This window comes from Calidris pugnax, unplaced genomic scaffold, assembly GCF_001431845.1.
Source record: "Calidris pugnax isolate Ruff unplaced genomic scaffold, ASM143184v1 scaffold13, whole genome shotgun sequence".
NCBI classification, from domain to species: domain Eukaryota; kingdom Metazoa; phylum Chordata; class Aves; order Charadriiformes; family Scolopacidae; genus Calidris; species Calidris pugnax.
Genome location: NW_015090810.1, coordinates 18273195 through 18300727, shown reverse-complemented (window position 1 = coordinate 18300727; position 27533 = coordinate 18273195). Strand labels below are relative to the sequence as shown.

General features: G+C 37.1%; 1 protein-coding gene across 1 annotated transcript in view; it reads left to right on the top strand.

Annotated features, from left to right (window-relative positions):
• The first annotated feature begins 7750 nt into the window (after positions 1-7750).
• VAPA (VAMP associated protein A) overlaps positions 7751-27533 on the top strand; it is a 26463-nt gene continuing 6680 nt past the window's right edge. The window contains exons 1-4 of the mRNA XM_014938450.1: positions 7751-7784; positions 17728-17880; positions 24358-24461; positions 26447-26527. Coding sequence (XP_014793936.1) covers positions 7751-7784; positions 17728-17880; positions 24358-24461; positions 26447-26527 — 372 coding nt within the window. The remainder of the gene's footprint in view (positions 7785-17727; positions 17881-24357; positions 24462-26446; positions 26528-27533) is intronic.

Below are 27533 nucleotides of genomic sequence, written 5' to 3'. Positions count from 1 at the left end.
AAGTTCTCGGCACGTAAACAGGCAGCTCAGCCCTTCCTTCGGAATGAGGGGAAACGAATGTGTGCATTTCGGAAGTTTCTGTGTGTTGGATATTGCGTGCCGACCGCATGACTGTGACCGGCGTGACATGCGGCTGTCAAAATAGGTCTCAGCGCGGTTACCTTGTGGGAGTTTTTCTCTCCTAATAAATTAGCTAGTTGTGAAAAGGAAGGCTCTTCCAAAGATGACTGATCCTTGAAAGGTAGGGGCATAATAAAAAGCGTGATAGAATAAGTAGTTTTCAGTAGTGACTATATTTTACTTCCTGTGACTATATTTTATACCCATAAGGGACATTGAGAAGAATCTCAAGAACATTTTGGATTTAGGATCAGCAACGTTTTATATTTTTTAAAGCAGTTAATGTTATCTGAACATATGTTTTAAATTTTGTGACTAGTGTCAGCACATTTACTTGCCTAATCTTATAAACATTTATATTTTCCATTTTTAGTAGACTCATTTTCATTGTTTTAGAGGGACTGAGTGCAATTTATGATGTTGTAAAAATCTTTAAATGGATAAATAGATCAAATTAATGTTATATTAGAGAACACTGTATTCCCCAAAATACCTTTGGCTGGCCTGACTTTTAGAAATAAAGCTTGAGTCTGGTTTATCAACAAGATTTTTAACAAATTATACTTGTTTTATTGATCCGTCAAATCAATTAGAAATGAAAATTTGTCTGATCACACATATTAATTTCTTTAAAACATCAGTTTTTAAATTGCACATTCATAGTCAGGGTCAAAACCATAGTGGAAACTTACCTTTTTCACTTCTGTTTTGGTTGTAAAAATGCTACCAAGTCTGGCTGCACTCAGATTTCAATACACTGTATTCTTATTGCAAGAACAGGTTGGAGGAACATGCAGGATTTTTAAATTTGTTGTATTAAATTTAAAAGCTACTGTGTCTAATACGAAGCTTTCAAATGTTGAGCTGTCTTCAAGCTGAAAGTAAGCTGTATTTATGTGATATGAAACAAAGTATTGATACAGGGAATGTATAATAAATACTAGATTAGAAATTCTGTCGTATGAAGCTGTTGTCAGTCAGTGATCTTTATTGCTCTGTACTTAGAGCATGAAATGTGTATTCTTTAGGTATAAACTTTGTTTTCAGGCTGATGCATATATTAGGAAAATTTCTATACAGCAGACTAAGCAAAAACAAAATCTGAAGCATAATGAGACTGCAGTCTTAATACTCTGTGGAAAGCACTCTATTACTATATTATTACAGTAATATACTATAGAAAGGGCTATCTATTGAGAGAGTATTGAGTGCATTATCAATAAATATTTTCTAACTGCTTATTATTCTGAGGTGTTTAAAAAGGTTTGTGAGCCACAAACTAATTCAGTTCTTAAGTACTACATATTGGCAGAAGGGAATTCCAAGTGTTATCTTTTAAAAAGTAATTGGTTAGTAAGAGAATGTATGACTCAGAATAAATCAGTGTAGGAAAAGCAAACAACTTAGTTTTAAAAAAAATTGTGTATTTTTTCAGTGCAACTGGTTATTCAAAGTTATTTTATTGGGACAATTATCTATTATTATTGACTTAATATTGTTGATGTGTATGTAACAGAGATCCAGTTGAAGTCTAAACATCTGAACTGGACAAATAGTTTTACTGGTTTTCTTGACTCAGGGGAGACCTTATCACTCTCTACAACTACCTGAAAGGAGGGTGTAGAGAGGCGGGGGGTGGTCTAGTCTCCCAGGTCACAGGTGATGGGACAAGAGGAAATGGCCTCAAGTTGCACCAGGGGAGGTTCAGGTTGGATATTAGGAAAAATTTCTTCACAGAAAGGGTTATCGAGCATTGGAATGGGCTGTCCAGGGAAGTGGTTGAGGCACCATCCCAGGAGGTGTTCAAAAGACGAGTTGACATGGTCCTCAGGAATATGGTTTAGTGTTGGTTTTTTTGTTTTGTTTTGTTTTGTTTTTTATGGTTGGACTAGATGATCTTAAAAGTCCCTTCCAACCTAGACGATTCTGTGACTCAGAAACTTATAATGAATCAGCTGACCTTTAGCGTAACAGTGAAATGTGTTAGTATGGCCCTACACAAACAATGATTTAAATTAAAAATTACATAGGGCTTATCTTAAGGAGTTGTTGACAAGGCTTTAAATTCATCATTGGCTGATGAAACTGTCTTTTTTTTTTTTTTTTTTTTTAATCTACTTTACTTGATCAGCAAAAATAAGGTCTATAATACATTTATCCTGAATTTTATTCCACACAGCTCAGGAATATGTTCCCATAGTGGCTAACACATCACATATTTCCCTTGGTGACCAAAAGATTTGTGTCCTGTTATTATAGTACTTTGCATTCTTACAGATTTCAGTCATTAATACTGTTTTGGCTTATGGTTAATTCCCTCTGTTTCTGTGATAGCTAGGTTTCTTTGGATTCTGGAAGCATCAGGAATACCTAAGGAAAACCACAAAACAAATAAGTACTTTTCAGAGTGTTGTGCAAATGTGACAAGGGGAAAAATTGTGCTTAAAAGTGACGAAACTAAGAGGCAGTTAATATAAAATGTGATACTGCTTTCAGAGACTCAGGAGCATTGAGAATTTGCCTTGTGGTTCTTGTATCCGGGTCTTCAGCCATATTACTCCTGTAGGTTAGCTTTCTTCTGTATTTTAGTCTAATGCATTTTGTTTAACTTCTCAAATCTGAAGTTGTTTGGGTTTGTTTAGGACTGGATAGGAAGAACTGAAACATGAGACACTTAAAAGCAAGTACTTTGGAAGGTGGAACAGCCTCTGCATCTTATTGAGGTTTTTTCATGTGACTGATGCATATAATCATTGTCTGTAGCTCTAGTTTAGTGAAGATTATGGTAATCTAGAATTGGTTCCTTGTGAGTAAATACATTTTTATTTAATTTTTTTTTTTAACAGTGCCATAGTTAGATAGCAAACCTTGAAGTTTTCAGTTAAAAGATTTATAGCATTTTTATGGAAACTCAGTCTTCCTTTAAGTCAAAGAAGCCAGTTTTGCAATTCTAAGTAATGTGTATTTAAATTGGTCTTAGATGATGGTCCCTTTTAAAAAACCTCCGCCAAATCTTTAAATCAGTCATAAGACATGCTTTTGCAATACCTAATTGAAAATCAACACTAGTTGATTTGATGAGCCTTGGAAGATTAGTAGACAGTGTTCAGAATTTGAATTTCGCGTGATTCAGAGGTGTCTGACTATTGCTATAGTCAGACATTAAAATGTCTGAATATTCTAAAATGACATCCTTTATTGAAGTTCTTGCTTACAAGTGTGTGAAATCCAGTTATATTACCTTTGTAAATATCTCCAAATAACGAGGCACACTTTTTTTTTTTTTTTTGTTATAACCTCGAGGCTAGAAATAATTCAGCAAGTAAGCAGACTAAAATCAAATTTTGGGCATGTCTGTGTGCAATAAATTTTCCCTTTGATGGTTTGAGTTAGGGGGAGAGGTTAGTATAACAGACGATGTTTAATTTCTGATTATTAATCTGATTCATGATCTAGGATTGTTAGTGTATAAAATCAGCTATCAGTTGGTATGCTGACTTTTTCCAGGTGAGGTAGAGAGCACTTCACTTAAGTATTATGGCTCATTCTGAAATGCAGATTTCAACGACCTTTTAAATAACACAAAAATATTGCTGTAGATTATTTTGTAAGCGTCACAGTGCTGTTGGTAGCATTGAAAGCCACAGGCTATGTGTTGCTGCAAATCGAGAAGGTGGAATTTAAAGGTAAAAATAGCTCAATGTTAAATGCATCCCCTGCCCTCAAGGTCTGTTGCCAGAATTGGCCCAGGATATCCTTTAGTGTAGGCAGGGTTTGAAGTCCTCAAATGTGTTCTTGCTGCCTTCTTTGTGTGTGTCTTGATTATGTAAAATTTTATGCCTGTTTTCATTCTGTTCCAAGTACAAGCACATTTGCGATGCCCAGCTTCCTAAGATAGGTTAAAAAACAGTCAATAGGGCTGGCAGTTTTCTGATATCTTCATTCAAGAACGTTTTCGAAATGAAACAATGTAAATGCAGAGGGGAAAAGTGGTTCTAAGTGATTACTAACGCAGTTGTGGCTTTTAGCTGCTTAGAAATGATTGCATTTAGGTTAATATTTTTGCTGGCTTGAGTATTGTGTAATGACAAAGATTGAACATCCCATAGAATGACTCAGTATTCAACAAGTAGTCTAGGACTTTTTTTTTTTTTTTTTTTTTTTTTTTAATTCAAGAAGGATTCCTGGAATCGTTTACTCTTCCTATTTATCTGTACTTCTATCCATTGTTTCCTGGCTCAAATATAATAGTTGTTAGGTTTTTGGGGTTTTTTTAATGATAGGTATTAATGAAAATTGGGACACAAAATGATTGGGGGAAATGTGTTGAGGAAGAGAAGGGAAGATTTTTTTTTTTTACCAGGTGTTGCTTAGGAGGAGATGTTATTTTTTTACATATATCTCTACCATGGTGTTAAACTGCACTTAAAACTGATTAATAAAAGGGGAGTTGTATTGATCTGTGAAGTCAGATGCATTATAAGTGTTGGATTTTTTTCTTGTGATGATAGAAGTACAGAGCAGTGAAGATTTGAAAGTTTTTTTCCTTCACCATCTTCACTAAACAGAGAAACACAATCCAAACCTCATTGTCTTGTATTTCCAGTGTACTCGTTGGTATAAAAGCTTCACCTTTACATTGTAATTAGTGTGAAGTGTCCACTCATTCTGCCTGCTGATAGCCTAAGCCAGTGTTCTAGATCACTGTAATACATTATTATTAATATTGTAAAAAATATGGTATTAGACATGAACACTGTACCGTTGTTCAAGGCCAAGTTGAAAAGTAGAAACTTACCATGACCAAGAGGGGCTTTTTTATGCATCAGTTAATAGGTCTGCATATTTAGTGCTCCAACTGTCCATTGTGGTATTATAAATTGTTCCTGTTTTGGCTTGACTGTGGTATGTGGATATGTTGTACTTTCTGACCAACTTTGTCTTTGGGAGATGCTTGTTAACCAGATCTTTGTGACCATCAGTCATTGAAGGGTTATTACATTCTCAGGCTTACAAGCCATAAATTCAAGTTGGAAAAGGCTGCTGGAGAGAACTTGCTGTGTGTAAAATGAAAAAAAAAAATAATCACTGACTAATTAGAAAAGTATTATATTTTCCAGTGTGAAAGTTGTCAAATTACAAGGCTTTTATTGTCAGATGAGCCAGATCGGTGTGTATAAACTAATTTCCTAAAATTAAAAAAAAAAAAAAATCAGCAAAATTACTCTACTAAGATAATTTCTGATGTGGTATTGTTGAAAATAAAAATGCAGAACCAGAAGTTAGAATTTTAGTAACTTTATCTTGTGATAGTGATCTTGGCCTCTTTAGTTTCGCTTGTGTTTCAGTGTTGTATTTTTTTTGTATTGTATACAGTTATTTCATTGCATTGTAAATTATTTGACAATGTAGATGTCATACTTCATTGTATGGTTTGAAAATACTTAGAAATACATGGTTATGTAAATGAAAATATTTTCAGTTTATTTCTCTATGAACAAGGTCTTGAGAGTTAAGGTAGTTTGCTAAATATTATCCTGGTGCAGGACTTCTCGTGTTTGGATTTAATGACATGATCAAGGAAGAAAAGAAAAAGAATTGTTTGCCTGAATTTTAAGAAGATAGTCACATCAGAATTTTTCCCTGCTATGTCTCTCAAAATGTGGTCTCACTTGGAGTAATTCTTAATTTGACACTTCAGTGCTTGAATAGGCCTGACCTTGATGGTATGCAAAGCCTTAGAGGAAAGAATAATTAAAGACATGGAGGAAAATGGAACGTAGAATAAAATGCAGCATGAGTGTCCCAGGCAGAACGTGTCAGTCGGATCTGAGACCTCCTTCTCACTCTGTGTCTGTTTTTTTCCTGTGTCTCTTCAGTGTGCAACCCCCAAACAAAATCTCATCTTAACACTGGATTTACTGGATGTCATGACAGTATTTTATAGAATCATAGAATGGTTTGGGTTGGGAGGGACCTTTAAAGATCACCTAGTCCAACTCCCTTCCTATGGCCAGGAGGGAGTCCAGGGGGAATCTTTCACTAGATCAGGTTGCTCAAAGCCCCATCCAGCTTGACCTTGAATGCTTCCAGGGATGGGGCATCAACAGCCTTTCTCGGAAACCTGTCTCACCGCTCTCATCGTAAAAAAGTTCTTCAATATGTCCAATCCAAACCTACCCTCTTTCAGTTTAACTCTGTTGCCCCTTGTCCTGTCACTACAGGCCTTGGTAAAGAGTCTTTCTCCGTCTTTCTTGCAAGCATGCTTTATATATTGAAAGGCTGCAATAAGGTCTCCCCAGCATTTTCTCTTCTCCAGCCTGAACAACCCCAACTGTCTTAGCCTTTCTTCACAGGAGAGGTGTTCTGACCATATTTGTGGCCTGTGGCCCTCCTCTGGACCCCACTCTAATGGTACTATGTCTGTCTTGTACTGGATGTCCCAGAGCTGCATGCAGTACCCAGGTGGTGTCTCTCATGAGAGTGGAGTAGAGGAGAACAACTACCTCCCTCAACCTGCTGGCACTGCTTCTATTTATGCAGCCCAGGATATGATTGGCTTTCTGGGCTGCAAGTGCGCATTGCCAGCTCATGTTCAATTTTTCATCCTTGAGTATCCCCACGTCCTTCTCCACAGGGCTACTCTCAATCCATTCATCCACCGGTCTGTACTGGTATTGGGAATTGCCCTAACACAGGTGCAGGACCTTGCGTTTAGTCTTGTTGAATGTTGAGGTTCATGAGAGCCCACCCCTTTGTGGCATGAAGCCTGTCAAGGTCCCTCTGGATGGCATCCCTCCCCTCAAACAAATCAACATCCCCACTCAGGTTGGTGTAATCTGCAGACTTGCTGAGGGTACCCTCGATTCCACTATGTCATTGATGAAGACAAGTGTGGACCAAGAGGGACACCACTTGTTACTGGTTTCCATTTGGACATTGGCTGTAACCCTTTGTACACGACCACCCAGCCAGTTCCTTATCCAGCTAACAATCCATCTGTCAAATCCATATCTCTTCAGTTTAGAGGTAAGAATATTGGGCCAGACTGTATCAAAGGCCTTACAGAAGTCCAGGTAGATCACATCTGTAACCCTTCCCTTGTCCACCGATGCAGTCACTCCATTGTAGAAGGCCACTAGATTAGTCAGGCGTGACTTGCCCATGGTGAAGCCACGTTGGTTGTCTCTAATTACCTCCCTGTCTTCCATATGTTTTGACTTACCTTACATGAGGATCTGTTGCATGATCTGAACATTAATTATTTGTTACCAAGGTATCTGCAAAATTAAGTTGCAGGTAAAAGATCTTAGTGGAAAATCTTAGGTGGAGAAGGGACAAGTGATAAAATAAACTGCAGCACAGCTGTTGGGCTATTGGAAGCTTAATAAGGACGTTTCTAAAGGATGTGTTTGAACTTGGTTTAGTATCTTCATTAATGACTTTGGTGTGGGTGGAAGTGTGCTGGTAGAGCTCATTGGTAATGCAAAGCTAGGAGATGTAATGAACACAAGAAATGGTGCGTTCGATGTGTGCTAATAATAGAACTGCTGTTTTCTCATTTTACTTGGAAGTGATGAAGAAAGAGTAAAACTAGAGACTAGTACTTAATCGCACATTTATTGCGAGTATGACGAGTCATGAAACGGGGAAAATATGGGACTGTAGTTTTGTAGTGAGGGAAGTATTAATGTGAAGGTTTATGACATTATTGAAACTTATCTGAATGCATCCTAGTCAGGGAATGAACCCAAATGGGAATGGTGCAAAGAAAAAGTTATTAACATAAGTGGAGTAGTTTTGCTTATTTATCTTAGCAAAATGAAGACTGAAAGGGGATCTGATTGCTATCTATAAATACATCAGAAGAGGTAAGCACTAGGGAAAAGAAAATCTGTGTAGTCTGAAGGATAGGATTGGTACAAAAATGAACGGCATCAAGTGGCTATAAACGTATTTAGATGATTAGAAACTAGTTGAATTTCAAATCTGAATCATGTCAGTCTGAACCAACGTTCTAAAAATTATGTGGGCAAAAATAGTTTTAAATTCATCAGGTATCATCTTACAAAATGGCTTGTTTCATGTGGACTTTAGAAGGCTTCTCCTAGGTCATGAGGTTACGATGTTCCTGAAAGTTTGGTAGGACAATGGTGGTACCTAATTATGTGCTTAAGCTAGAAGCCAATATGTCATGTTATATTTGAAGACGTTACAATAGCTTGACAGAGATATGTGTTTAATGTTTTTTTCTTTGTGAGAAGGGATGTTCATAAATTCAAAAATCACATACGTAGGAGTAACTGCTCCATATGTGAATTAAACTTAGTAATTATAATTCATAGGAGTATGATGTTGATTTAACAGGTTTAACATGTTAACAGTATGATGTTAATATGGCCACTAAGTTGAGTAGTCCCAATGAAAGTAAAAACTGTTTGGTTTTTAATTTGGATGTCTACTAGACATCTTCTAGACTTGTTCGATGTTCCAACTTAAGTTAGAACACTAGCTGCTTCTTTCCGTAGAAGTGAGCTGACTGGTCCTAGGAAGTGTGGCTGCTTTAGCTCATCTTGGTGCTGTGATGTGAAGGTAATGAGGGAATGGAGTTTGTGATCCTGTCTGAGTTACAAGACTGTGACTGAATGCAACTTTTCTTTAAAGCAGGTGTTTGTTTTCCTGAGTGACTGTAGGATGTACGGTACTTGGCTTTTGGAGATTTGGGAAATGGAGGCCTGTAGTCTGTGCTTCCAGAGAATGAAAGGTCACCCTGAAATCAAATGAGCTGTTCATGTGTTTGGGATGTAGTCAAGTATTAGCCAGACATGTCTGTAAGGAATTTTAATGTCTGATGTATAAGTCTGTTTAGACAGGGCTTTGTCTTATGTGCTGAGGTTGGATACCACCTGACAGTCAAACACCTGAAACTGTTTCATTTTTTTAAAAAAAGAACTTTCTGGGCTTTTGTGCACACTGGGAGAAGTGTGAAATTGATTTATTGTTAAAGTTGCTTAGTTACACTCTTGGGAGACTACTTGCAAGAAAACCTATGAAAACCACAAGGGCTCCAGTCCTGTTTAATGTTTGAGTTGGGCCTCTAATACCTAGTTCTTGGGGCACACTGGGAAAAGTACTATGTAACAGCTTTTGGTCAGCTTTTCTGTGGAAAGACTGCTTTTTCTATGTACTACTGCAGCTGTCATCTGAGATGATAACAAGTATTCTGATTACTGCTGTAGAGTTTGAAGAGTATCTTGTATGATGCAATTCAGATCAGAAAGGTGTATCCAACTGGAAATTTAGTATTTGAGGATGCATACATATTTTACGCTGCTTAACATTTGAATATTTTAAACAGCAGATCTTGGCTTTTCAGCATCACTGAGGCCTTTTGTAAACTATAGCAGGTTAGAATACAAAGCAAGTTTAAAAGGAAAAAGAAAGGGAAAGGTTACTTGTTTATTTAGTTTTGTTGTTCAATCTGCTAGTATTCTTTGAAATCTAAGACCCTCTGTAGTTATCAAACTCATTAGTTATCCTACCGTATGCAAAGGGAAAAGTTGCTACAGCCAGCAGGGTTTATAACACAGCTCTTACTGGACTAAATTGTTAGTATTGCATCTGTACTGGAAGATTGCTCGTTAGTTAGTTAGTTCAGGACTTTTGGGGATAATTTTCTGATGTAAATGTTCATGTTTAGCAGTAGTAAAATATTTCAACTGTGAGAGTGCTTTGGGATGAATAATACTTTATTGTTATCTTAAGACTTTGTCCTAGTAGAATTAGGAGCTACCAATTTTAGGATGCTCATATTGTGTCTTTGGTGAGAATGACAATGTAGCCAAATAAATGGCAGGTAAGAAATTCACAATGATGTGGAGGTTGAGTTGAAGTAACAAACATGCCTTTGGTGTTAGCAACATGACAGTGCTTTAATAATGGCACTCATTCAATAGGAAAAATACCAAGAATAGACATAGGACTGAATTGGACTCAGACTGCTAGATTTTAAAGCTTAAGCTAAATACAAGCATTAATATATTTGGATGAAGTTATTCCATGTTATGCCATCTAATTAGTAGTGGGTTTTGTTGTTGAGGCTGAAGAAACCATTGTTCATATTTAAAATTAAATGCAGGACAATCTCATTTTAGTCAGTATTTTATCTACTATATAAAGTAGATAATGTTCTCTTTACCACAGTTCATGGTAATGATCTGTGGCTGTTCTTTACCCTATAGATAGATGCTTCCTGCATTTTTACTGTGTTTTTTTGTCCACTGACAACAGGTCAGTAACAACAAGCTGGGGTGAATATGAAGTTTTGATCCAGAAAGAAAATGTGAGGAAAAAAAATGTTTGTTTTGTCTGCTTTGAAATGCCACTGTATTGTATTCCTGTCTGTTTTCTGTTGGAAGGCAAAAGGCAGGCAAAAGGTCTCTGTCCCCATTTCTTTTACACCAGCATCCAGTAAAGCATGCATGCCAGAATCAGCACAAGCTGCTCTAGTAAGCTGTATAGCCATATATAGGCTCTGCTTATTCCTTTGACAGAGGGAGATGAGCTCTTTTAAGATTTAAAAATGGGCATTGTCTCAGCAATTTTTAGAAGGAAAAAAGTCTTTGATGAGTGCATCATCAGCATGTCATTGTGGGGAGCTCAGATAAAATCTGATGTTACCTGTGGTAAACAGTGGTAGCCTCGAATCAGCCTTCAGGAGCTGTGGACATTGAGGTGTCTCAGCTTTCTTATAAAGCCTTTTTTGCATTCTGACATTTACATGCAGGTTGATGATAAAACTAATAACTATTTCTCAAGTGCCAGGGTAGAATAAGAAGTGAAAGATTATATATTATTGCTCTAATATATGGATATCTACCTGAGAGCCATGGTTATTTGTAGGTATTATTAATCTCGCACCGTCATCCACTGATTATTCCTGATCATTCAGACCTGTAATATTGAAGTATTAATCCATGAAACCTAAGCTGTTATGCTTCATAGGCCGTGAATAATTTTAACATGATTTGCTAGAGCCAGAATTTTTCTTCCAGTTGAAAAAGGTATTTGTATGGCCATGGTTTTGGTATTTCAAGAGGAAGGAATTATATTCATTGGCAGTGCATGTTATGGGTTCTCTTCAGATTGTTTTCACAGAAGTCTGAATATTAATTTCTTAAAACTAATTTATGGAAATAAACACTTTCTTTTGCATCAGCTGTGTCACCTGTACTTTTTTTCAGAAAGTACTACAAAATTCCATTTGGAGCAATTAAGTGCTTTGTGTTTATTTTAAGATCAGTTTTCTTATCTGGCAGTCGAGGTAGTTTGACTCGCTACAGAACACTGGTCTTTCATTTTTAGACATATTTTCTTCGGTACCCTTAGTGAAAGATGATCAGGTCAGAGAGTACTTAAGTAAACTGGATGTAACTAAGTCCATGAACCCTAATGGAATGCACCCACAAGTGCTAAGAGAGCTCATAGATGGAGAAAAAATGCTGACACTAACTTTGTGAAGTTCAACAAGGAGATGTCCAAAGTCCTGCACATGGGGAGGAGGAACAACCCCCCTGTGCACCAGTACAGGCTGGGGTCTGACTAGCTGGAAAGCAGCTTTGCAGAAAAGGCCCTGGGGATCCTAGTGGACACCAAGTTGACCATGAAGCAGCAATGTGCCCTTGCAGCGAAGAAAGCCAATATGCTGGACTGTATTGGGAGTGTTGCCAGCAGGTCAAGGGAGGTGATCTTTCCCCTCTGCTTGGCATAGGTGGGACCACAGGGAAAGCAGCTTTGCAGAAAAGGCCCTGGGGATCCTAGTGGACACCAAGTTGACCATGAAGCAGCAATGTGCCCTTGCAGCGAAGAAAGCCAATATGCTGGACTGTATTGGGAGTGTTGCCAGCAGGTCAAGGGAGGTGATCTTTCCCCTCTGCTTGGCATAGGTGGGACCACAGCTGGAATGCTGGGTCCAGTTCTGGGCTCCCCATTATAAAAGACACATGAACATGCTGGAGAGAGTTCAGTGAAGCCCCACAAAGATGATGAAGAGACTGGAGCATCTCTGTTACGAGTAAAGACTGAGAGACCTGAGACTGCTCAGCCTGGAGAAGGGAGGGCTCAGGGGGATCTCATCAGAGGATATAAATACCTGAAGGTAGAGTGCAAAGAAGATGGAGCCAGCCTTTTGTTGGGGGTGCCCAGCAACAGGACCAGAGGCAATGGGCACAACCTGAAACACAGGAGGTTCCCTCTGAACATCAGGAAACACCTCTTTTTTTTTTTTTTTTTACTGTAAGGCTGACTGAGCAGTGCAACAGCTTGTCCAGGGAGGCTGTGGGCTCTCCATCCTTGGAGATACTCAAAAGCTGTCAGGACATGGTCCTGGGCAACTGGCTCTGTGTGTCCCTACTTGAGCAGAGGCCTTGGCCTGAATGACCTCCAGAGGTCCCTTCCAACCTCAACCATTCTGTGATTGCTGCATCAAATGATGGGAAAGAAGCAATTAAATTTTGGACCAATTAAAAGAAATACTTCTCAAATTGTCAAATGAAGTAAATGATTTTTCTTTGCCTGCCCAACCTGGCTTTATTGTGCGCTGAAATAAAACTACCTTGCCTGAGTTTGTTTTAGTAAACGTGCCTTGAAGTGTTCTGTATGTTACAAGTGCTCTTGGAATTTCAAAGGTGATGAAGCAGTTGTGAAAAAACAGCATTCCACTTGAAGCATATAATCCCAGTATTTTTTGAAGTTAACACTGTAGCTTACACATTTTAAGGAGTTTGGATTCCTTTTTCCAGTCTGTGTACTCTTTTATGTGGATTTACATTGTTTTTAGATGTGGCTGAATATATCACTTTATTGTGCCAGTTTACAGCTTAAATAAACTTTAGTTCTTTGCATGAAATAAGTACTTTCTGGCAGAGTCAGTTTAGGTATTAGCTTTTATAACAGCTACAGTTCAATGTCTTAAATTGAAGAGGTCAATATACTTAATACTTTAACTGCTTAATTTAAAATGCTATTGAATGTGTTTAATAATGCATGCTCATTTTTGTACAGCTCAACAAGTTATCTGCCTTCTAATTGTCAAATATTTTATGTAATTTAATAAAATGGTAATTTCTTATCCAATTTTAGGTAGAGATTATATTCTGTGACAGGCTTTGTGTGTACATTATGACAGCCTTGATAATTTTGAATGTAGCTTCTCGATAACCAAACCTGTCCACTTCTCTGAAGTTCTTTGTGTTTGCTCTGTACAACCAACAACTAGAGATACTGACAGAAATCCCTCACATTTCCCAGGGGTACTACAGGCTGAGAAGATTGATCTAAGCTCTTCCTTTCCACTGTAGAAAGGCATATTCACATCATCATTTTTTTCCCATATGTTTGACCACCCCAGGCGGTAGAAGGATGCTTTTGGAGCTGAGGAACTGAAGGAGACCTCAATTTGAAGAGAAGATGACACGACTCATGAGAAAGATCTCTGTACAGATCCTACCTATCCAGTAACACACAGTATTTTGGTTTTACTGCAGTGCAACTGGCAAGCTTGTGGCAAGCCAGGGAGCTTGGCACTGTGTTTCAGCAGTGGGAACTGGCTCTGCAGAATCTTTGTAATTTCTTCCTGCCTACTAGTTGCTGTAGTCTGAGATGTGGAGTTTAGCTAGAGGCAATCCTGGCATCTATGTTGCGGTGGCTGCAGTGTGAGATTGCCGGAATAGAAATTCAGTACATAAAGTTTTTGGAGATCTCTAATATTTCTGAGTGTAATTAGGCAGGTGTCTGTCATTCCTTTCTAAGGCCCTTGTAAGTCAAAAAGAAAGGAAAAATCTCGGCATGGATTGTCACTGCTCCATTCAAAACAGTTGGAATAACCTGGCATTCTGACAACTTTTATTCTAGGAAGATGCTGTGATTGGTGTCTTGAATTTACACTACTGAGTTGCTGAACTTCCTGTCCCCTTTAAAGTAGCTCTGACTCCCAGAGGTTGTCAGTTTGAAATTACAGGTTTATAAAGCTGTCTCTTGTCGTTAGACATCATAGTTACATCAGTATAGCTTGGGGATTTTTATTAGTGAAATCACCACAGCTTCTGAAAACCCTAGTTGCAGATCCAGAAGTCCATTGTCTCAAGTTGTATAAGATTAAAGATAGTCTCAAGCAGTTTACGATTAAGGTATCGGGCAAACAGCAGTACATGTGTGCTCATGAGGTATTTTGTGTGGTGGGTACAGTTAGACATAAGCCTGTCTGAGGGTTAAGTGCTCAAATAAAAACCAGTTTTGGCTTGGGTGTCACGCAAGCAGCAAGCGAGATACTCTTTTTGAAAGTGTAACGCTGTCCTAGCATAGCTGTGTGTTTTCTGAGGTGAAGTTGACGTGCATTTGTCTGTCTTGGTGCATGTGCAGAATGTCTGTATCCATTTTAGCCTGTTCGTTTCCTTGTTTAGATGTGATCTGTGAGGTATGGCCTAAAATTTTTCTCCTTCCTGGTTCTCCCTCCCTGGTTCTCTTGTTTTTCTCAAGGAACTGTCATGATCTAGGCCTTTGCACTCAGGCTATTAGTGCCAGCTTGTACTTTATTCACCTGCTCCCCCAAGGGTAGCAGTATTTATGTTTGTGGGAATGGGAACGCCAGAATTCTCTTCTGCTGTTGCATGGTTTCTCTTTTGAAGGTTATGTCGTGCTAATTTAGATCATGTAGCTCCTCTGGATGGTAACAGATTTTTTTTTTTTTTTTTAAGGACTTCTGAAAAATAAAAGACGCTAGTCTGAATTTAAAAGATATTAATGATATGAATTGGATATCTGAAATTGACAATATGTATCCACTTTTTGGTAACATAGTCTCTCTGTCTCTCTTTTGTGGATTTAACATGTAGAGCTTTAGCATGTAAAATATTTGTGAATGTTCTTGTCTAATTTTACATTGATTTTTTTTTTTTTTTTTTTTTTTTTTTTTACTTCCTGTGCTTCTGTCTTCTCCTTCCTGTCCATGCTCAGATCAGTGCTGTCTGTCAGTATGACACTAAACTACCAAAATAGCTGGGTTCTGCAGGAGCAGTGAAATTTAATCCTCTTTTCCTTTTGTGTACCAGTTTGTTACCAGCTATTTGTTAAATCTGATGGTTGTGAGTCTTGATAGGCTTTATACAGCTTTTTTTTCTTCAAAGCTTTTAGAAAGCAGGTGAAAGGTAAAGCTGTTAGATGGGTGCTCTAGACCTTGAAAAAGATTTCAGTCCACTCTTAAAGAAATGTCTGATACTAAAAAATGTCCCTGAGCTAAAGATTCTTTCTTTGGAAAGTATCCAGGAAATGCAGAGGAAGCCACTGCATTCACTTAATCTGGGGAACAAAAACAGATTTTTATTTTTTTTAAATTGTCTATAGTGTTAGAACTGACAGTAAATATCACAATAGTTTGAAGGTCATTTTGAATTCTATTTTGTTATTATGCACTTTGAGGGGCATGAGGGGACCTTTCATGCCTCAAAAGAAACAGAACTTTTTTTTTTAAGTTTTTTTAAAGTTTATAAACCACTTTATCATCAGTTTATATGTTCACTGCTTCTTTGTCTTGAAATAAGCTATTTTTGAATAATATAACTCCTTTTCTTCACGACTCTGCCTTTCAAAATGACCCTCTGAACTGACCTTTTTTTCTTCCTTTGAACAGAATTTCCTTAGTAATAGTAGTTGAGAAGACTGAGAAGCAGACCTCCTCAGGTTGTCTAGAGTTGCAATTAAAAAAAGGCAACCCACACCTTTGAAAGCCAGATCCAAGGCGCTGTATACTGCTGGGCACTGTAAAGGCAATCAATGCCTAGGTGCCTGTTAGTAAAACTCCTAGAATAACTTAGTCAAAAATACTTGTGTAGCTTGAAAAAATAAATGTTTGTCTTTTCTGAGTGTATCAGCAAACTTAGATTCAGAGGAGTATTCAGCTGCCTGATTTTCGTTCAGCTTGTGGTACGGGTGATGTGAGATATTTTTGGATCATATAAGTAAATGCAACTGGATCCTGCAAGAGCCATCAAGAGGCAAGTGGCAGGAGACTTTGAAGTAGTTTTGTAAGTCTTCCTTTTGGGGGCTTTGTCAAATTTGCTTGGATTGAGAGGGTGACTATTTCATTCACTATATATCCAAATTAGAAATGAAGTTTCAGACAAGTAATACCAGTTCTATTTTCTCAAGAGTGTCATTGAATGTAAAACTAGCTCACGTGTATCTTCATCTACATCTCGGTATTCTGGTTCTCAGCAATTCCTGTTTTAGTCCTTTATTAATTTGTGTCTTGATGTTTTGTGTCAAGGCTCTGTTTAGCACTTTCTCAAAATCAAGGATTTGGAATGAGAGAGTTATAGAAATAAAGACATCAATCAAATAGTGAGCCCTCTAGTGTAGTATCGTGTTTGACAGTGGCTAGTAGTGTTTCCTTCTGTGTAGCCCAGACACCTCTGTGCAACAGGGTATTCAGAAAAGAATTGAATTCCTTTGTCTCATGCAGTTAGTGGTTTTGTTGTACCTTACCGCTTGTTCATATAATGTATGCTTTTCGTCCAATTTAATCTAACATTTGTTTTCTTTGTGTTTTTTTAGTGGAAAAGTAGTTGTCATGTTTCCAATACTAATGAAAATTATTTTATAGTCATTTAATGTGCATTTATAAAGAGTGATAAACAAGGTCCTTAGAAGTTAATATACACATGATATTATTGAATAAATTTCACGTTCATATGAAATTTCATTTTTGAAGTTACATTCATTTAGTGCCTGTGCAGTGTTGCCTTCAGATGACACAAGCATAAGGGAGATCAACACAGCTCATAACACTGTGAACTTTATTTGCATTTTGTGCTGTTACTGTATGGCATCACATGACGGTGATCTCTGTTGGAAGACGTGCTTTTGCAGCTTGACATTGAAATCAGGCCTTTTCTTTGTCTGGTTCAGTCTCAGAGGCAATTCCTATCCTGATGGTTTTACATAAACACAGTTTAGAGAATACACTGCATTGAATACGTAAAGATGGCAACTGCAAGTTCTTTTCTGTGGACCAGTTAGAGTATATGCATAAGCAGAGTATCATCTCTCTTGCCTATTTTGAGTTTAAAAGATGAGGTTGATGTCCCTTCCTGTCAAGTCTATAGGAACAGAAGTTGAAATTTCAAGAGCAGTTAGTATGTTTCAGTATCACAGTGTTTTCTTTCTTTAAACATTTGAAAGCGTTGCTTCTATTCTTCAGGAAAAATGCAGCAAAATTTACTTTTGCATATGATTATTACCTTCTAGGTATTTAAAATATTAGGAATGGTATTGTAAAATTAGCATATAGCTATATGAACTTTTTGCACCAGCAGCTCGTGTCTATCATACGATTTAAATTATTTTTCATTGCTGTAATGTATATTATTATAACTAAGGTAATAGAGTGTGTTTTGGATGTAACAGTATATGTACTTAATAGATGTATGATTTAACCTCATTTTAGAAGTTTGTTACCATCAAGTTATATTTTAAAAGTAACTTGTATTATATAAACAGATTTCTTTTTGAAAGCTACATGCATATTCTAAAAAAATCAACCCTTTTTTCCAGGTCCCTTTACAGATGTAGTAACTACAAATCTTAAACTACGAAATCCATCAGATAGAAAAGTATGCTTCAAAGTGAAGACCACAGCGCCTCGTCGATACTGCGTGAGGCCAAACAGTGGAATTATTGACCCGGGATCGTCTGTAGTTGTTTCAGGTAAAACCATGCAGTTGTAGGTTAGATTTCATTAGGCCTTTCATGAAGTTCTATAATGCTTGATCTTGGAGGCTCTTTGAAGTATGTCAGCTTTTTAAAAATATTTTTCAAAAATAAAACTGCTGCCCTTCATTACTGCAATGTCAACTTGAAGTAGAAATGCAACGATATATGAAAAATCTGCCATACAGAAATACTTGCTATTTGTCACATTTATCTGCAGCTCTCTGAAAGCAGGAAAAGAAATTTGGAAATGGGCAGTGACATTAAGAGTACCTTTGCTTCAGACTATTATATTCATGCTTATGTCTAGAAGTAGGACATTGCTTGGCTGGTTTGATATCTTTAAAGTTTAACATTTGACAGTTCATTGCATTTTAAAAAAAATAAATTCGTTTACAATTGTAGGCTAGTTGTTTTGACTGTAATATTAGTCCCTGAGCTCTGTTGTTTCATAATTCTTCCATTTATCACAGTAGTATATCTTAAGTGGCAATCATTACATTTCTTTTAAAAAATATATTTTCTATTATTTTAGGTAGGTGGAGTACTTTGTAGCTCTTCAATTTGAAAAATCTAGTGCTTTTCACTATAGAGACACTCCCTCCTTATTCTGTTTTTGTTTTTTTGTGTGAAGGTTTTAAAAAAAGAATCCTTACTTTTCAGCAGAGTGTGAGCCCTGAAGCCAGGCAATACTTTTTTGTTTTTTCCATGAACTCCATGTAGGTTTGGCTTACACACTTCATGCTGACAATCCATAGAATTTTGATACCTGGACATGAAATGGTCTAATCCTATACTGGAGTGTAGAGTGTCAAAAAGACCGAGTGTTAGTAATCATGGGAGTAGACATTCTCAAGAAAATGGGAAAAGACTAGGTATCATAGAGTCATAGAATGGTTTCGGTTGGGAGGGACCTTAAAGATCATCTAGTTCCAACCCCCTGCCATGGGCAGGGACACCTCCCACTAGACCTGGTTGCCCAAAGCCCCATCCAGCCTGGTCTTGAACACCTCCAGGGATGCGGCATCCACGACCTTCCTGGGCAACCTGTTCCAGTGTCTTACCACCCTCACAGGAAAGAATTTCTTTCTAGTATCTAATCTAAATCTCCCCTCTTCCAGTTTAAAACCATTACCCCTTGTCCTATCACTACACTTCCTGACAAAGAGTCCCTCTCCAGCTCTCCTATAGGCTCCCTTCAGATATTGAAAGGTAGCAGTCTTCTGATTTGGTAAAATATTTTCGTAGGTCATTCTCCTGATCATTTTGAGCTAGGAATCTGCAGAATAAAGGGGGTTCTGAAACCAGTGATTGTAAAGGGTGTGGACCTACCACATTTCCTAACTTGGAGAGACAGGAGTACCCTTTTTATAGGCTGTGGTCCTGTAGGTTGTAGAGATCACAGACAATACAGCTGTGAGCTCCTGGATCTCCTAAGTCTAGAGAGCTGATTTTTGTAGAACCCTTGGAGAGCTGTAGCAAAGTAAAAGGGAAATGTGGAGCAATCTTCAGAGCTTTTCAGATTCATATCCTTATACCCTTTGGGAAGTTTAAAAGAAGCTGGAGAAGTAGCTTCAGGTGATACGTTCAAATGTTGCAAGGAACACAGAAAAACATTGTATTTATGATTGATTAAAACCTTAGAGTAACTTTCCTTGTAGGAGAGACACCAGTTTTCTCATCTAATAGAATCTGTAGAATGTGACCCTTTAAAACTTCATTATTGCTTACCGTGGACAGTCCAGTGTCTTATGGGTGAAAGATCATTTTACTGAGAATTGGTTCAAGGCTACTTTATTTCTGTCTTCAGTTTTGACTTACAACCATTTTGGCTTAACTGTGTGTTTGGTCTGGTATTGGGGATCTTTGCTGTGGGTAGTCATATATCACGATCAAGATACTGCTGGACTTTCTCTTCAGGGAATTGAATAGATTGAAGTATTCAGTTTGCCTACTGTAAAATGTGTGTTCGTAGTTACAAATCATCTTTCTGATGCTTTGAATACTTCAGTTTTTTAAATAAGGCAATACTGGAGCTGTAAACAATATTTCAGCTTCAGGTTCACCAATAAAAGGAAACAGTAACATGTTGCTCGACTCTTCAGTTTCCATAGCAGGGAATCTTTGATATCTCTTTTTCTGTATCACTGGATTCTCATGCAGTTATTCAGCTACAGTGACCCCAAGCTGCTCTTGTGTGTAGTTGTTAAGTTACAGTGACTCCACAATGCTTTTCAGAATGAAGTTCTCTTCCCCAAAGTGTCAGCTTCATCTTTTTGTTTTTAAGCGTATAATTTCTTTTAGGTCATTTGGTAAGCCAAGTGCGCAGATAGTTTTTCTAGTGACCCACTTTATCTCATAGATCTCCCAACTGAATATTTTCAGTGCTGACTCATCTTTCATATAATTAAAAATAGATTTCTTTCACATTGTTGTGCAGTGAGAAATGACTATAGGATCCCGTGGGCTGAAACTCTGTGTTCAAAACTAAATGTTGAGTTAGTGTTAGCTGTCTTCAGCCTGTATAATGCATTGTGCTGATTCAGAGCCAAGACAGTTTTTAAATTTGTTGTTGGAGATTGATTTGACAGCCATCTTAAGGAATTACTTAAAATGGGCTTTTTTGTTTATCATTCAATTGTGAATCACTAGATAACCTTCTTTGGCCATGCTTATACATTTTTTTTCCACAAATATTAATTTGGTAAGACCTGTTTTTCTTTACTTTGTGGTAAATTAACTGTTTATTTTCATATCATGTATTTTCAGAATATAGCATGTTACTCTTCTTTCTTCACAACTTGTTACTGCTGTTCTTCTGATTGTCAGACCCCTTTAAGATTTATTTTGTGGAGATAAAGCCCATCTGTGTAGAAAATCTCAGCCTATTAACAGGAGACTTGCTTTCATAACTTTTTGCTACAATTCCCCTAGAAGTGATCTCTGGACTACTCAGGGATTCCAGGAACGTTTTGAAAACTGTGTATATTCATGAAATTTTCCATGATTACTGAAAACCGTGAAGAGGTTGAAAAGCTCTTTGAATTTGTGGGTTGTCTTTTTCTGCTGCTTTTCAATTCAATCTGATTTTCAGCTGTTACCGAGTGGTCAAAGAACATAAAGTTATTTAACTAGTTATCCAAGGATTCTGCCAGGATATGAAGAAGTTCTCTGATGATGGAAAGCTGGCTTTGCCATTTTTCAAGTTTCCATCTGTTCTCTTGGCTTTAGGAAGCTGAAGTACTGCATGCTATTCAGTAGTCTGTTGATGGAACAATTCTTAGAGATAAATTGCTGTAGCATCCATACCTGGAAGAAGCATTTAGTTTGATCAGTTATGTTTTGGACCACAGTGATTCCAACGATAAGGAAACCTGATTTTTAAACCTTTCCAAATGAAACTGTATGAAAGCATGTCAAATACTGTGTTTCCTTTATGTGCTCTATTTGTGAAATATATGTGATTCAAGTTATTCACTTATCCTTTGATTATGCTGTATGTAATATTAAAGAAAAAAAAGAGAGATAACCATCCTGTACTAAACACCTGCAACTAACTTCTAACTATTTAAGGCCTAAAGTTAGGATACAGTGTAATTAAATTTGGAATTAACTTTTTTTCATAGATACCAGGGAATTTTGAAAGGCAGAGTTAGTAATTTTGATACTGTACTTAGTATTTTTATAAACTAATGCAATTCAGTCCTAATATGAAGAATTTATTCTCTCTGAAGGGGAGCATGTTGATCTACACATCCAATGAAGATTCAGAATTGTGGAAAATATAGTTGAGTTGTTGAAAACTATAGCAGTATTGCAGTCTCCAGACTGTATTGGCTCAGAATATAGAGGAATGTTGTTCAGAGCATACAATGTGGGTTTTTTTAGCTAAATTAGAATTTCTGCTGTAGCTTTCTCATTGTTGTAAAATAGGTAAATATGCAGATAATTGATAGGACTCCATAAATGTTTGGGTTTGTTTTTTTTTTTAAAATCTTTATGTTAAACTACTTCAGCATCTCTTTTAATTTCGTGTAAAGATATACTGAACTGGAGTTTACTTTCTGTGGAAGACAAGTGTATATACACGGTCAAATAATTTATCTCTACAGTTCACTCTGAGTCCTCATCCTCTGGTAGACCAAGTTGGAAGTGTACCCGCTGTTTATTCTCAGCCAGCAACTAGGACCACTCAGCCTCTTGCTCGCTCTCTCCAGTTGGGATGGAGGACAGAATTGGGTTGAGATAAAGACAGTTTAATAGGTAGAGCCAAAGCTGTGTGTGCAAGCAAAGCAAAACATGGAATTAACTCACCGCTTCCCGTGGGCAGGCAGGTGTTCAGCCATCTCCAGGAAAACAGGGCTCTGTCACATGTAACAGTTACTTGGGAAGACAAAGGCCATAACTCCAAGCATCCCCCCCTTCCTTCCACTTCCTCCAGCTTTATATTCTGAACATGACATCCTATGGTATGGAATATCCCTTTGGTCAGTTGGGATCAGCTGTCCTGGCTGTGTCTCCTCCCAACTTTCTGTACACTCCCAGTCTACTTGCTGTCAGGGTAGTGCGAGGAGCGGAATAGGCCTTGACTGCTGAGCAGCAACCACAAACATCAATGTGCCATCAACACCACTCTCATCCTGAATCTAAAAAGTAGCCACACACCAGCTGCTAGCAAGAAACTTAACTCCATCCCAGCTGAAACCATGACACGCTCAGCTTCCCCCTGTATATTTAATTATAATTTATGTGGTCCTGTACTCCTGTCCAGAGTAAGGCCACTAATTGTCTCTGAAAGGGGAAAAGGGGGTAACACGATAGTTTGTTTCAGGGTCCTCTCCAGACAGACAGTATGGTTGGAGGTAGACTTTACTGGTTGTGTACCCATCCCTCTGTTTCAGTAGCCTCCCGACACAACCATAACAAACCTTGTGTATTCAGGTATTTCTGCAAGCCCTTATGTTGTGCACCTGGGTATGTGACTATATCCTATAAAAGTTCTAATCTCCTGGTCTGTACTATAGACATCATGTTATTTCAGTCCCTTTGGACTAGAAAAACCACACACAAAATAGCGATGCCAAGGTGACTTGTACAACTGCTATATGATATATAAACATACAGTCTGCTCCTGGATGACCTTGTAGAACTTGCATGGCTGAAGGAACTGTGCTTTTGTGAGTAGAGCTTTCATTTAAAAATATTGTAGTGCTGTAAAAATAATAGAAGCTATAAATACTGTCAGTGATGTATTTTTTTTTTCACTGAGCTTGTGCACACTTCAAAATAATAACTTAAGAAACATGAGTTTCTGTTCTAGACCCAACAGAGTTTTCAACTTTGGAAAGCTGAAAGTACAGTCAAAAGGCTGTCATTCAGAAAGTCTCAACTGCTTGCATACTCTACCTCTGGTACTTGTAGCACAAACTATGTTGTGTCAAAAATGTCTGGTTTCATCCAGAAGGTGTTATGTTTTGGGGCGTGTATGTGTTTGTTTTTGGTTTGTTTTTGTTTTTGTTTTGTGTGTTAATATCTGTATTACAGTATGTTGAAAGCTGAAAATGCAGTGAGAAAGTATGTAAGATAAAATGCAATGAGTGGGTGTTATGAGTTTTATTTTAATGTTTCACATAAAGCTGCCTTTACAGGGAATTTTGTTTTGAAGCCTATCTTTTCTTTGATGGTAAAATGTGGTGGTGCCCCAAAACTTGCCATAGAGTTAAAGTATGTACCTGGATTTTGGAGTATTTTTGGACAAATGTTAACTGTTAGACTGGACTTAAAACTGAATAAAATGTATGGTATAGTTATATGCATAACTAATCACTTTAAAAATTATTTATTTTTTAATAAAATAAAACCCCAAATTTAAAGTGTTTTAAAGATGTATTATTGAAGCCCAAGGCAGCTTTACTTCCTGTTAATGGCTGTAGCATGAATGAAGTGTTTTAGTAGTTTTACTGCCACCTTAGGTCAATATACCTTTAAAAGTCAGTTGAACTTGCCCCACTGGTTGGTTGTCTACCTAATAATGTAGTTTCTCTCTGTCTTTTTTTCTATCTTCCCCTGACTAACCATCATAATGTGCCACAGCACAGAACTGTGCTACAGTTCTTTAACTTTGCATTCACTTAGTCATAGACTTTGTTCATTCCGAAGAGAACTCCTGTGGTGTTTGCTTGACGGTTTTTTTTGTCTGTCTTACAGGATCTCTTTGTTTATACTTGTATATGAAATGTCTTTTAGCTATAATAATTACAGAAATAATCATGTCAGCTACACCAGATTCTGAAAAACTTTTGAGATCTCTCAGTATCTGTTGCTACAGTGTATATCTGCTCTTTTCAACACTGCCTTTGCATTTTAATTTTCAGTGTCTGTTCAGGAAGAAGCACATCTGAAATGGATAGAATACTTGTTGCAGGTATTAGCTGAAGAATCACTGATTTATGCATTATTTTTTCTTTTGAACAGTAATGTTGCAGCCTTTTGACTATGACCCAAATGAGAAGAGTAAACACAAGTTTATGGTACAAACAACCTATGCACCACCAAATATTTCAGATATGGAGGCAGTGGTAAGTAACACTGGGGTAAAATGTCTTTTTTTTTTTGTTTCCTTAAAAATTCAGGCTTAAGTGTAGATGAATCATGGTTTTGCCAATTTTTTTGGAGAAGAATTGGGGTTTTTTCTGAACAAGTATGACTTCGATACGTTATTCATGATTTTTTCGTATTGAATACAAGCTTAGTTCTTGGAACTTGCCTAGTGAACTGATTGAATGGAAATAGTAGTTAATCTAAGGTAAGGTCAGTGATAAAATCTGGGCATGTTGTACCTCATATACAGCTAATATGAAGGGGATAAACAGATTGTATTTGAAGGATCAAGAGTATATTTAAACAGTAAGCCTCAAGCTTTATGAAATGGGTGCATTGGTCTGAAAAGTGTTTAAGTGAAATGTTGAATGGGATTATAGTAAATTAAAACGTTTGGAAGACTAAGATATATCTCTCTACAAGATACCAAGTGGCTAAACACAACACAAATGATAGATTTGTTTCCTGTTTTAACAGAATGTGCAGATTCAGTTCGTAGGCAGGGTTAGTCTGATGAAAGGTCCAGAAAGAAGATACTTAGGTTTGTGCTTGCTAGTTCAGAAGGACACCTCTTTCTGACCTTACAAGCTGGCAGCAATGGGAAGGAAGCCTTCAGTTGTGCCCTTTGTAAGTGGGCTCCCATAAGTTTGTATATTACAGTGCAGGGGAATGATGGATAGGCTTTCTAGACAGAGATTCTTTCAAGGAATGCCTGAGTTTACGCATACACGTTCAGTGCTCACTCGAGGCAGAGGAGGGGGGAAACAAAGGATGAAGATGAGGTTTAATAAATCACGAAATCCACTAGACATGTTCAGGTCTCGTGTCTGTCCCCCGATATGGAGGGAAAGACTACTGTGGCATCATTCTTTACCGGAAACAGTGGAAAAGATTTTGCTAAGCTTTTGAGACATGTAGCTAGAAAGTTAACATCTCTCTTCCTTGTTGATCTGGTTTACTTTTTCTTCATATGCTCTGATAGCTTTTGGTTGTGTGTAGTAAGTGAAGCGTAACTGTTTGGTGAGGATATAAAGATCCTCTTTAGAAATACCTTTCAAATAACTGCTTTCTCAGTGTGTTCCAAGTGTATAATACTGAGAAACAAATCTTGCAGAAAATCGGTAATTGTAGTTGTAAATTACAGTACAACTAGTGCCACTGAAAAAAAGAACAACAACAAAAAAAGGAAGGATGTTATGAAAAGCCTGGATATTCTAGTCTGTAAGACCTGCAATTGATCCGTTGTAACTATTATTGAGAAAATTGCTGCAGACTTCAGATCAGTCTCTGAGCCTACGGTTTAAGGCAACTACATGAAGTGAAAGTTAATTGTCAATTGAGCAGAGAGATTCTGGCATGCTTCACAATTGTTTAAGTATATTTGTAATCATTATAATTTAAAAATACTTTTTGTAAATGGCTTTGAAAAATTCTCTAGGTCCAAATTGTAATGTATTATTCAGTAAAAAGAGGAAGTGGTTAAAAATCTAAAATATGATGAACTAAAGAAATTTACTCTGTATATAATGTCACTAAAAGGTGTCTTTCAATCTTTTGTTTAAAATCGGTGCTTCCATGATGGGACATAAAGAATACATTTACCAAGGAGTGATAGGGCTAGAACTTTGTTCTAAAATGGACTCAGGTGGTACTTGTTCCTCACTGTGTGTTAAAGGAACAACGGGGTTGTCCCCTTCTTATCCCCTACAAACCTCTGGATCCATCCTTGTATTCAATTTAGTCATTTTCATTTCCAGACTTAATTAACCATTTCTAGCTTTCATTACTTAGCAGTAGTAAATGTGAACAAAAAAACATTGTTCAGAAGCAAATCTGAAAATTGCAGCTAGGTAAGGACAGTATTCAGCTGAATAGGAGGCAAGTACTCAGTGCCAGCTTATGAACTGTTCAGATGTTTGCATGAGTGTGGCATGTTAAGTAACTGTATTAATTGTTGTCTTAGTGGAAAGAAGCAAAACCTGATGAGTTAATGGACTCCAAATTGAGATGTGTGTTTGAAATGCCCAACGAAAATGATAAACTGGTAAGTAAGAAAAGAGTAAGAAATGGTCATACACTGATCAGTAGGATCTCATGGAAATTTGTTTTGGATTTTTTTTAAACCTATTTGATTTATTAATTAAATGGAATGTAGGAATTTGTACTACATTAGACAGGAGGGGTGTTCAGTATCTAACTTTGGAAAGATTCATAGAGACCCAGGTTTCCCCCAGGTTCAAAGAGTCCTTGAAATACCATCTGGTCCATGCATTTGTTGGAATGGTCCAACTGCATCTTAAAAACCTCCAGCAATGGAGATAATGTCTAAAATTATATTTTTGTTATTTTTTATTATTGATTTGCTTTAGGATTATTTTGCTGTCCGATAAAAAAAGAGAATCTTCAATACTGCATACAGTGAAAAGTTAATTGCATCATTTGCTTTTTCAAGTACTAAATGCTTTTCAGTTTTAAAAATTCTGTGCCTAATTCAGCTGAGTTAGAAAATTAAGTACTCTTTAGAAATTAATGTATGCTTTGGGAATCCTAAATGCATTTTTTAAGCTAATGGTAAAGACAGATGTTCAGACAAAAAAAAAATCCCATTACCTTTTTCATGCTCCTGCCTTCAGACAAAATAATGTTCCAGTTGTGTAGGAGATGAGTTTCATTGTATATTGACTGAAGATGTTGTTTTTGTGTTGCCTAATACTTGGAATAATAGTTAACTGTCAGTTACCTAGAAGTTTTGCAGAATATGACGAAATTCTTATGCATTAACACTTCTTTTACTGTCATAATTGAAATTCTCATTCATGGAATCATAATACTGTATATTCTGGGTTGTTTGGGTTTTTCAGGTTTGGGGGGGTTTTTTTGGTGCTCCTTTTAGCATTGTGAATTAGAGTGCTACAATAGGATTTCTGTAAACAATCTCACTCCATTCATGGCCTTGACTTTTTTTTTTTTTTTTTTTATTGTCCGTTTTTTTAGTAGTTTGAAAAAAATTTTTTAGCAAATTTTTTTAAAAGAGGGGGAAAATATAAAAA